Source organism: Catharus ustulatus, chromosome 1 (assembly GCF_009819885.2).
Source record: "Catharus ustulatus isolate bCatUst1 chromosome 1, bCatUst1.pri.v2, whole genome shotgun sequence".
Classification (NCBI taxonomy): domain Eukaryota; kingdom Metazoa; phylum Chordata; class Aves; order Passeriformes; family Turdidae; genus Catharus; species Catharus ustulatus.
Window position 1 is genome coordinate 24,271,615 of NC_046221.1, and position 12,255 is coordinate 24,283,869.

Consider the following 12,255-nt stretch of genomic DNA (forward strand, 5'->3'; position numbering starts at 1 on the left):
AACTTGTGTTGAAACTTGCTGCAATTTTAATAAGTATGTACTGTGCCTTCAAATAAATCATCCTGCTGAGTATTGAACAAGGCGTCTGGGGAGGCTCGTGCTGTTAATTGGCACAGCTGCTCAGTGTTAGTTCCTTTCATTCACTGCTGTCAGGAAGTCTATCCAAAATACAACTTTTATAAAAACTTTCATGAAGAGTAGGCTCAATGCCCTTACTCTAGTAAAATGACACTCCAGGATAAAAATGCTTGGTTTTGAGTGGGCTGAGGTGAGCTTCTTCCATGAGAAGTTGTTCTTGAACTGTTTTAACTGTCATATAAAGATTTATACATAGATATGACCAAACTTCATTAAAAATCCACAAATTTACAGATTTGAAAGTATCAAAGACACATGACCCTCCTCCCACCTCCCATAAAAGATTGATTAATCAGTCAACTTTTAACTTAAAACTGAGCTTGTCAATGTTAAATCTTTGCTAGTTTCAGTCCTTTCTGGCAATAAATACTACGTACTGTGAGAGGGTCTTGGCACTCTTGAAGTCAGTGATTTAAGTGCCCTACTGTCCCAGAGATGTGAAAGGTGTTAACTTTCAACCAAGGCTGAAATCACCTTGTTACAGACCAGTTATGCATTCAAGTACAATCTTTCCTAGCTAGGATCTTAAGTCCAAACCAGAGATGCATGTGTGCTGAATTTAAGCTTTTTTTGTTAGCAGACTAGCTAAGGGAAAAATTGTTCAAAACTGTTCCCATAACCTTTTCATTGTTCATGAATTGCTGCTTAAAATGTGGACGAGGGCAATCAGAAGAATATTGATGTAGCTTCTGAACCTGCACTGCAAGAAGCAGTTCACCACTGGACCTGCAGCAGACTTGTGTATGCTCTGATGCAGCTGGTGCCCATCTAAAATTATTTGCTTTGATATGGCAGATGTCTGAGGCTATTTGCTGCCATTTCTGTAGAAAAAAAGGAGCTGTTACAAATCCAGAGTGCATATTGACACATCCATACTGAAGCACCATCTGGAAGCCATGTATCTGCTGCCACTGTGTAGTAATCACTGCCATCCTTAATCCTTGTAGGAACTTCAGGAGAAGCTCAAGAGACTTATTACTCCAATGTGTCCATGTAAATAAGTTCAAGCCTCCATTTAAGAGACTCTGGTGGAAGGAGTAAATATCCATAAGTACTTAGTGCAGGGCTTTGATCTTATTCTAGATTAAAAGCTTGAATCTAGTTAAAGGTTGATTGTTGCAACTAAACAGATGCAAGTAATTCTACACAAAATACATTTCTGCTATAGCAAACTACCTACTTTGAGATAAACTCTGTAGTCTGAAACTATACGAGCACTTTTGTGGCACTAAAATAATACCCACGTATAAGAACAAACTGCAAGTCGGCTGATTTATTTCAGATTGTAATTTTAAGAAGCTTCTTTCGTTTCCTGTCTCATTTAAATTCTTTATTGATAATGGTCATATATGCTTGTGAGCAAGTAGTCTAAGTATATTTAAAAACAATGTTATGAAATCTGAGTCTTTTTCTTTCTTTTCTGTTTTCTTTTTCTTTTTAATTTTTTTTTTGTCTTGAACCAATTTTGACTTTAATTCTAAATCTCTGAGTTATAAGTAATTGTGTACACACCTTCTTTTTCAGGGAATGTCTTGGTGAAGCACATGAACCCTGTGACTGCCAGACCTGGAAGGACTGGCTGCAGAAAATATCTGAAATGAAACCAGAAGAACGTAAGAGTCATGCAGGGCCAGCAGGGAGGGCATGGGTGTTTTGCTGCTGTTTTCATCTTTTGGTTTTAGACTGACTTTTTAGCTGCATTAAGTAAAAACTGGTTTCAACATTGGTTGAAAAATGGGGTAAAAAGGGAAGAAAATGATACTCCTGAATGAGGGGCTGCTTACACTTTAACTGCAGCACTATGGTGGACTGTTCTTTGTAGAACATTCCTCCCTCCAAATACATGTGTGGTTCAGTCAGGGTATGCAAAACTCCTTCCCTTCCTTTTAAAGCTTTGTTTCATTAATTAGTCAATTTATTCCTGCATATAACTTCATTTACCTTGTCTGACTTTGATTTTTAGTCCATTCTGCTCCCATGATTGAATATTTATCTTCAATAAAAATTGAGGATTTTTATTTCTTTAAAACTAATTCAAGCCAAGAGATGATAATAATAGTAAGATTGAGGGTGAAGTGCAAAGGAGTCGTAGGAAACAGCTTAATGATATATAACGTTTACTAGAAAAAACTAATAAAGGTTGGGTTTACACAGGACAGATATTTTCTTAGTCAACAGTAACAAAAAAGTATAGATGACAGCAGTATGAATACATACTGACTTGGTTACCACAGTTCAGAACCTTTCCATAGTATGCTATAAATATTTTGGAAGGCATAGAAAATTTTACAAAGAGGCAAAATACACCCTACTTTGTCAAACTATACCTGTTTTTTTCATATATGTGTTTGCCCCTTTATATATTGTAACTGTCAAATACACTGTGTATGAATTTGTATTAAAATAGATGTGTGGAAATATATTGAAATAATAAGCATATTAATATTATATATCTATAAATTAGAAAATGTAATAATAAAATATATGTGAGAAGTATATGATGGGAGAAACTTCAATATTTTGTCAAGAAATAGGGAAACCTGCATCATTACTAATCTGATTCTCACAAAAGGTTACACAAGTACAATTTCAACCTTTCTGTTTTTTGCATGCTCCATATCCTCCTGTCACCCCCAAAAAGTTGTGGGAGTGAGTGAGGCCTATGAGGACGCTGCCAACTGCCTGTGGTTACTGACCAACTCCAAACCTTGCGCCAACTGCAAGTCTCCAATCCAGAAGAATGAGGGCTGCAACCACATGCAGTGTGCGAAGGTAAGAAGGACCCATCATGGGATTTCTTGAAGAATCATAATCCAGCTTTGTATGTCCTGTATATATTTTAGGATCACAGAGATCCAAAACCTCTGAAGGGTCATGCCTGATCGCTAGTGGAACCTGTTGCAAGAATTAGATAATGAGCAAATGGCAGGTTACATGTATTTAGAAAATGTTTAATATTTACTGAGATCTGTATGGCTGACAAGTGTACATTATAATGATTGAAATTTCATAAACACCTAAGAATAATTACCAATACAGTGTGAAGCAGAAATAATTGATGGTTTAAGCGACGCTAATAATGTAGAAGAGAAAGAACAGTTTTAGTTGGCAAGTGTAAGATTTTAAGGAAGGTTTAGGTCTAATGAAGGTTTTGCCTTACTGTATTTTTCTTTTGCATTATTTCTCTAACACAGCAACAAAGCAGAGAAGATTAGGTGGAAAACTGTAAACAGGAATTAATCAGTAGGAATGAAAAGACATCAGAGTGATTCCAAAGGAAATTTATTGATGACAGCAGCCAGAAAATTAGTCACAAATTTGCACTGTGCTACCAAAATAGAAAAAATATTTTTGCCATGAGTTCAGTATCATTTGAAAATGCTTTTTCACTCAAGTTAGTTAAAAGCAGCATATTTAGAAAACTGTTTCTTTATGTCAGAAATATGGTATAAAACTACAACTATTGCCTCTTTGAGTAGCATCATTAAAAATAAGAAAGTAGCAAACACTTGACATAGTTGGCCTACAATAAAAGACTAAGAGATTTAGAAAGTAATTCTCTTTATTTTTCTGTAAATGTACAGATCTCTCTTTATTGCTATTCCATTTTCTTTATATTGTCACATTCTCTCTCTGTGATACGAATTGAAGATTGGGGCTTTTTTTGGTATCATTGGCAGCAGAGAACATTCTCCTACACCTTGATTTATGCCGAGTTTGCTGGTTTGGGGTTGTTAGGTTTTTTGTCTTAAATTATTTTTAAAACAGCTCATAAATTCCATACTTGTAAAAACTCTATAAGGTGTGTTTGTTGCAGCTGTTGCCAGAGAGCTCAGTTGAACAAATTGGCTTCAGACTGGAGAAGACATTGGTGAATAAACGCTGATGAAAGTTGATAATTTGCCATTCTAAGGCACTAGCTGACAAACACAGGTCTCTTTCTTTTTTGATGCTTATGGTAGCTTGAAGGGTCCTTAAAACGGTCATATTCTTTTGTCATGGAGAAATCTCTGCAGACAGCAGCTGTCTTCCCTCAGCCTGAGGAAGGGTGTCCTCAAGATCATTGCAGGGCTTGGACACAAGGAATAGTGGTTAGCTCACTTGTTGCTTCCTCTGCTGAAGTAACAATCCCTGATGGAGCTTCTGGTTTTTTTTGCAGGGAGGTCTGCTCAAGCCCACAACATGATGGGCTATGGCTGCTTCTTAGCATTTAGCATGTATCTTGGTGTGGAGGAGAATACTCCTTACTCATAAAACCCATTTTTCTGTACTTGCTGTTTTATGAGTGCAGCTTCTCACAAGGCAAGGTTTACACAGTCCTGCTCTCTCACTCCACCATCTGTAGTCATTTTTTAGCCTTATGGGTGCTTTGATTTCAAGGAACAGGAGGAGGTTAATAGAATATAAAGTGCTCCAAGTTTCATAAAACTTGGTAGCTATGTGGTGCAGAGACTTCATTTGTACTGCCACCAAGAGAGAGGCTGAAATACTTACCCAGCTGTTACCTGCTGAACAATTACCTGTTCTGCTTGGCTCAGACCACAGCCAGGCAGTAAATGGGATTTGTTAAACCCAAGTGATGATGATACCAAAGCTCAGTGATCATAAAGACACATAAAACAGAGCTCAGGAGTTAATCATAGAATATGCTGAGTTGGAAGGGATCCACCAGGATTAACAAATCAAACTCCTGGCCCTGTACTGGACTCTCTAAGAGTCACACCATGTGCCTGAGAGCATTGTCCAAATCCTTCTTGAACTCTGGTGCTGACACCACTTCCTTGGGGAGCCTATTCAGAGCCCAGCCAACCTCTGGGTGCAGAACCTTTTCCTGCCTTCAAGAGAGTGGACTGCTCCTTCCCATTTAGTGTCATTGGCAAACTCAGTATTCTTTTCAAGTCCCGTGTCCAGGTGAAGCCATCATGTAACAGCGCTGGTTATCCAGCACCATGCTGGACGTTTTGTCCAGAAGGAGGCTGTCAGAGAGTATCAAAAGCTCTCCTGAAGTCCAAAAGGGTTACATCACCTGGTTTCCCTTGTTCAGCTGGGTGGGTTGCCCTGTCACAGAAGGGAATCAGGTTCAACAAGCAGGACCTCCCCTCATAAAGCTATGCTGGCTGTGATCAATGACTGCATTGTCCTCCAGGTGTATTTCAGTACCTCCCAGAATAATCTTTTCCATGATTTTACTGGGCACTGAAATCAGCCTGACAGGCTATAATTTCCAGGGTTGTCCTTCTTGCCCTTCTTGAAAATGAATTTGGGTTTGGGAGGTGTGTAGAAATAGCTGATGTGGTTTTGAATGTCTAATGAGACTGAGATACTGGGAGGAGGTCTGGGAACACTGTGTAAATCTTGGGGTTAGAGGAGGCTTTTGGAGATATGAGAGATTAAAAGATAAATATAATGGAGTGGTCAGAAGGGAGATAATTTCAGAGAGCTGAGATTGTTGCAGTAGGAGCTTATATATATAAATTATTGGGAAGTCGAGCTTTATTCATTGAGTTACTTGTGAAACACCTTGTTTCATATGATCTTTTGATTATTTTGTAATGATTTTTTTCCCTTAAAATGAATATAAATGGGTTTGAATGGTAGGCAAATGATGCAGTGATACTCACTTAACACTTTTATACGCAGTTTTTCTTGTACTTCATTCTCAGCATTTCTCACCATTTTTTATAAGCCAGCAGCTTTAAAAAATGTTTGAAAACAAGAAAGAACAGCACAATAACAAGAAGAAATATTCTAGTCTTCATTGCTTTATAGAAGAAAATCAGAATTACTGATTTCTGAGACAAAATCAGCAAAAGTACAATGCAAGAATTTGATTTCATTCCTTCCTCTAATATATCTAAGTGATTGTATAAAATAACTACAGAAAAACACATCTGGTATGGAATAGGTATTCCTGGAAAGGTTAAACTTATCAAAGAGAGAAGAAATGCAATTTAATTTATCAAATGCCACTAATAATACTCAAGTATTAATATTAATTAATGTAAATTTTCTTTCCTCATCTATAAGACAGATAAAATAAACATGATTCACCAAATATTGTGAAGTCTTTTGCTTATCCATCCATAAATAGCTTCCAGTTATTTTGAAATTAAGTAGCTGAGAACGTGCTGCTGAATTGAGAATATTTAACAGTTTGATCTTCTCTGATGCAGAGAAGCCTGAATAAGTCACCTTACACCTCCTTGAAAGGTTTTACCTATTTTGAAAGTACTTTACTCAGTCAGTGCAGAAAAGGCTTACCTGGAAGTAATCACTCATCAAAGTTTATGTTCAGACTTCTCTCTTGCTTTAGTAGTTGTTGTCAGTATTTCGTATCAGGAACACCCCATGACAAAAACATCAGTAATCATGGGGTTTTTTAAGTAATATTAGGGGAAAAAAATTCATTCCTTCTCATGAATAGTTTCTGTGTTATTTAAGGAAATGGGACTGGTTTTTTAACAATAACAAAAAAACTCCAGACCTGATCAGGTGTATTTACCATTTGGTTTGTTTCGTCCACTTAAAACTTAACATGTAGGTCCAAACACAGGATACAAGGAACAAAAACGATGCTTTGGTATGGTTTGATAAACAGATCCCCTGAGTAAGTAAAATAAGAAGGAGGCGAAGGAGGCTCCTCAGAAATTTTTTACACTCAGAATGTTGTGAATTAAATTGTCCTTAGAGGAATAATGATGCCTAACTTGCCTAACTGCAAATCTAAGACATTTCAATTTCCTTTTTTATTTTTCCTTTTTCTTGTTTTTTTCTGAAGTGCAAATACGATTTTTGCTGGATATGCTTGGAAGAATGGAAGAAGCACAGCTCTTCCACTGGAGGCTACTACAGATGCACTCGCTATGAAGTTATTCAGCATGTAGAGGAGCAGTCCAAGGAGATGACAGTAGAGGTAAAAAATGAACGTGTGTATTTGAAAAATAGCACTAAGGTTGCAATTCTCCATTGAGCATGAGTTTAATCAAAATTCTTCCAAACCAGAGTTCCAACTGGAAAAATACAACTTTAAACATATCAAAGAGACAGAACCAAAGCAGTACTTATTTGTGGATGCATAAGATTTCTACTTTTGACTTTGTTAACAAGCACTGGTGACTTTACTCAAGTAATTTTACTTCTCTGTGGCATGTTTTCTTTCTGTGAAATGAGCATGCTGGCCCTGCAATTAGCTGCTGTGCACTACAGAAGACATGCCTTAATTTTGGCTTTTGGAAAGTTGTTTAAATAGCAGACACTGACATCAATTCTTTGGCTGCAGTATTTGCAGCCTTGTGAATTTCAAATATTGTCTCTTTACTTACATGGCACTCAGCACTGTGGACAGTATTTAATATATAGTCTGAATAGAAACAATTCACTGTTTAATTATATCAAATAATGATTGTTGTATTAAATGATAAGATTTATTTTGGTTTCTTTTTTTTCTCCATTATTTTCCAGGCTGAAAAGAAGCACAGAAGATTTCAAGAGCTTGATAGGTTTATGCACTATTATACAAGATTTAAGAACCATGAACTTAGCTACCAGGTGTGGGTCAAGCCATTTTTACTGATGTTTGTTTTTATTTTATTAATCCAAAAATAACTATCTTATTGTATTTTATTTATTTTCTTTTTCTAGTTAGAACAGCGCCTTCTAAAAACAGCCAAAGAAAAGATGGAACAGTTGAGTAGAGCTCTAAGTGGAAGTAAGTATTTGCTGTGATCTGTGCCTTTGATTTGATATAACATCAACAGAATTATGGCTAAACTGTTCTTTTTTGGACAGTGCTCACATTAAATCTGCTGTGTGATGTCAACCCTCCAGTACTAGAATTTGTAAACATTGGATGAAAGTTAAATGTACAGTAAATCTTACCTATTCCAAAGCCTCAAGGAGGAAGTAGCATTAGTAAGGAAGAAGCTAATGTTCTGTGCTTATTTCTTTTAGTACGAACAGTATGCAGTCATTGAGAACTTGCTGCACTTTACTTGCAAAATATTTAACTGATATGCACAAAAGTAATGCTGACATCAGCAGGAAAATACTTTCCCAACGCCTGTTTCATATTGCAGCTGAGGGAGGCTGTCCTGATACCACATTCATTGAAGATGCAGTGCAAGAGCTTCTAAAAACTCGCCGCATTCTTAAGTGTTCTTATCCTTATGGATTCTTTTTGGAGCCTAAAAGCACAAAGAAAGAAATATTTGAACTTATGCAGGTAATACATGGATATATTTACTTTCTTAATGGCACTTCATTTTTTTATGTTAGCTATCAGTGCCTTTTTGCCATTTTTGTAGTATAAAACTGATATACCTGTTTTATATTTTTAATCAAGTTTGAAAAAGTAGCGTATTTTTTATTTCACTTTGCAAAGGAAAAGGATAAGGACAGATGGAAGGGGAAACTAAGAAAATTTCCTGTTAATCTGCTTTCTGAGGATAACATTTTAGCTTCAGTCTTCATCTCCTGCTCTAGCTTCTCTTTTCTTTCTTCCTCTTCTGATGTGCTTGACATCTGGGAGGAGGCAAAACTGGGGCAGTACCTGGGACTGCTGCCTCCTTTCCTGTCCCTTAGGTCCCTTGAAGATGTTCAATATTTCAGAGTGCAGGGCAATCCTTCTCCAAGCTGGAGGACAGAATGTAGGTCAGTAGAAGAGTAGGCTATGGAGCAGATATTTTGGGGTACTTCAGTATTTCATAAGGTATTTTCAGGAAAATTGATATCATTCTGCTCAGTATTTATGGAGAAGAGCTCTTCCTGATTTGCATTTCCCTGTAAAACTGTTTTTTTCTGTATTATTAACTCTTGCAGACAGACCTAGAAATGGTCACTGAAGACCTTGCACAGAAAGTGAACAGGCCTTACCTTCGGACACCTCGCCACAAAATCATCCGAGCAGCGTGTCTGGTGCAGCAGAAGCGACAGGAGTTCCTGGCCTCTGTGGCCCGCGGGGTTGCTCCTGCAGACTCTCCAGAAGCACCCAGGCGCAGGTAATCCACCCAAAACACTGCACAAGTCACAAGTTATTTCGATAGCTGACAAAGTGGGTGAATCCACTGCTGTTCTCTGTCTATGAGGTAGATGCTAAGTGTGGTGGTTGTGAATCACTGTGATAGCGATATTTTCTTGGACATTTCATCCTTGTGGAATTACAGCCTTTGGGGAAAAACGTATTTTACTTTTTGAGGATCACTGCTGTGTCTGCTGCAACCTGAATTGCTTCCCCATTTGTGAAATACTAATGTTTGGATGTCATGGCTTCCATTTTATTTTTTGCCTTCACTAAATCCCTGGTACACTTCAAAAATCTCTTAAGTATTTGCTAAACATATCAGGCAGTTCTGGAATAGTCAACAATTAAACTGTAGGGATTTCAAAATTAATTTTGAGTTAAGAAATAAAGGGGAAGAGTTGTTAAGTTTAGAGAGCTACAATTGCACTAGTTTTCAGATTTCCATAGGTTTTGAAGCTCTAGAGGTTATTCATAATTTGTTCTACTTCTATCTTTCCATTTTATAGCTTTGCTGGTGGAACATGGGATTGGGAGTATTTAGGATTTGCATCCCCTGAGGTAAACTATTTCTTTTTAATTTTTTAAACTTAGTTCTGCCTATGCTAGAAACACAGGTATGATCACAATCTGCATGAAGAGCTTCCTTATCTTGAGTCAAAGCATTTCAAGTCGATTAAGCTTTCCATTTCATTTATTTCACAATAGAAGGAAATATATTTGTAGCTAATTGTGCAAAGACTAAACAATGCCTCCAACATGGATGTAGTTATCTAAGGTGGCATTAGACAAGCTATTTTGCGTTTGTTTTTCAAGTACATAATCAGTTTTAAAATTGAATATAAACTGTTACCTGTGTGCTGGAGAGCCTTAAAGTAATAAATGTGTGAATCTGTGTAGATTACTTTTGACTGCAATATCAGTTCAGCAGAATTTGACAAAAAGTCTTAAGAAATTTCCATCCTCTGTCACAATCCCAACAAAAACATGCAGGCATACTCCTAAATATTGTTAAATATTTAAAATATGTATTTTTATTATTATGTATTGAAGCAGGATGGAAATTGCATATTCAAATGGCATTAATTTCTGCTACTTTACCAAGAATGAAAATTTAAATTTTTAAACTGATATTCTATGATCTGTATATGGGAAAGAGCAAGCAGTTTTTAAGACTCTGCTCTAAAAAAATGAGAAGCTTCCTATAAAGATTTCCTTAATCATCTTAATTTTTAGTTAATGTTTTGAGAACATTAGATTAAAGCATTCAGTCATGAAGGAAACTTCATTTCAACATTTCATTATTTGCTATTTTCTTTCTGGCTAGTCATTTTTAAACATTTTAGAAAACTCCATGTACTTTTTTCCATATATTTCCTTTGCTATTGTTGGTGAACATCATGCTGGTGAGAACATGGCTCGCTTCTCTACAAAAAATCAGCTGCTTCTCCTGTCCAGTTCCTTTAGTTCTTTTGAAATAATCCCACATCTGACAACATCCAACTCGGTGTGAAATTACTGTATCATCAGTGGAACTGGCTATGAGAAGAAGCTGGTAAGAAATGTGTTGAAAAGCTGTTTAGCAGGAGATGCAATTGCAGCTGTGCTTAGATGATCTGCTTACGAGTTTTTATGATTTGCCTAAATGTGGCACTGTGTGATGCAAGTTGGTTTCTTTGCTGTGTAGCTATCATGAATACTTGCAACCACCTATGCTAAAGGAATATTATAGAATTAATAATGGTCATCTTTATTTATTTTAGTGAATTGCACTGCAAAGTATTTTCTGTAGAACTGTACTTTTTTGACAAGTAGTAGAATGACTGTGTTTAGCAGATTATTATAGAAAAAAAATCTTACTGGATTTAGCAAGGAATGCTGGTTGTTGTAGAACACTGTGAAACCTAGATGTTCCTTCCCAACAAAATTAAAACTTCTTTTGCTCACATGTAGAAAATAGTTCTATGTAATAAGAAATAAGGTTTCATAATTAGTAATTAATATCTCTTTCTAAAGGTTGATAAGCAGCCAAAAATTAAATGGCTGTTGGTAATATCAATTATTTTATCACAAACAAATGAAAGCTAAGATGGTGTGATGAATAAATCATAGTGTTCAATGATCACTTCCCACTATTCCTTTTCTTATTCAGAGTGATATAATTATATATTTTTTACATAATTCAGTTATAATGGTCTATATCAGGGTTTGATTTTTTGTTGTTCAAGGCTCCAACTTGCATTTAGAAAATCTCTGAGATCCCTAAAAGCTGGAAGAATATTTTAGAGAAGAATCACTTCATGTTTGCTTTTTTTTATGGTGTTCCATAGACTAACAAGCATATACTACTAACTGCTGTTGAAGACAGAATATTGGGCTAAATGGACCTTTTGTCTGGTCCAATGAAGCTACTTTTTATTTTCTTAAATTTCCATGGATGAAAATCTGCCCACACACGATTTTGTGACTATTATTTTTGTCTTGCATATGTCATTATGAGTAAGAACTTGGTCTGAGAAAGTTCATGGAAAAAAACTGTACTCTCTTAATACCATTTACATAAATAAGGTCATTGTGTAAGAGAAATAACACTTCTGGATTTAAGTTTTAGATACTTCAGATGTTGATGATGAAGAGTTAATATAGGAAAGGAAAACTAATGGTACTGTTACCTTTCCCAATTCATTTGGCCAAATGAATCCTTTGGATTACAGATGTCCCAGCTTGTAACTCACAGAAATAAAGAACACTATTCTTTTCTGAAGAAAAGAGGGAGTACCTGTGTGCATAGTGTTATTGCCTTGTCTGTATGAATAACTGAAATTAACACAAGATGCTACTACACAGTCAGGTTCAGTGTCCGCTGGATATACCAGAAAATGTACCTGGAAATTTCCCTTCAAGCATAAAACGAGTTCCTTCATATAAGGAAAGATATGCAAATTGTATCCAAGTATTAAGATAATTAACCCTTGGGATGTTAGACTGATGTGGTAAAGAGTCTTTTCCATAAATACCATATAAATGATCTAAGCACAAACGATATGAGAACATACAGGCTGCAGGAGATCAAATCCATATGGAATGGCTCATGAGCAGTT

General features: G+C 36.2%; 1 protein-coding gene across 3 annotated transcripts in view; it reads left to right on the top strand.

Moving 5' to 3' along the window:
* Nucleotides 1-12,255, top strand: part of ANKIB1 (ankyrin repeat and IBR domain containing 1) — a 91,071-nt gene that overhangs the window by 72,801 nt on the left and 6,015 nt on the right. For all 3 annotated transcript variants that reach the window (XM_033075479.1, XM_033075500.1, XM_033075490.1), the window contains exons 10-17: nucleotides 1,663-1,751; nucleotides 2,780-2,910; nucleotides 6,917-7,051; nucleotides 7,600-7,686; nucleotides 7,780-7,846; nucleotides 8,214-8,359; nucleotides 8,956-9,134; nucleotides 9,664-9,715. In XM_033075479.1, coding sequence (XP_032931370.1) covers nucleotides 1,663-1,751; nucleotides 2,780-2,910; nucleotides 6,917-7,051; nucleotides 7,600-7,686; nucleotides 7,780-7,846; nucleotides 8,214-8,359; nucleotides 8,956-9,134; nucleotides 9,664-9,715 — 886 coding nt within the window. The remainder of the gene's footprint in view (nucleotides 1-1,662; nucleotides 1,752-2,779; nucleotides 2,911-6,916; nucleotides 7,052-7,599; nucleotides 7,687-7,779; nucleotides 7,847-8,213; nucleotides 8,360-8,955; nucleotides 9,135-9,663; nucleotides 9,716-12,255) is intronic.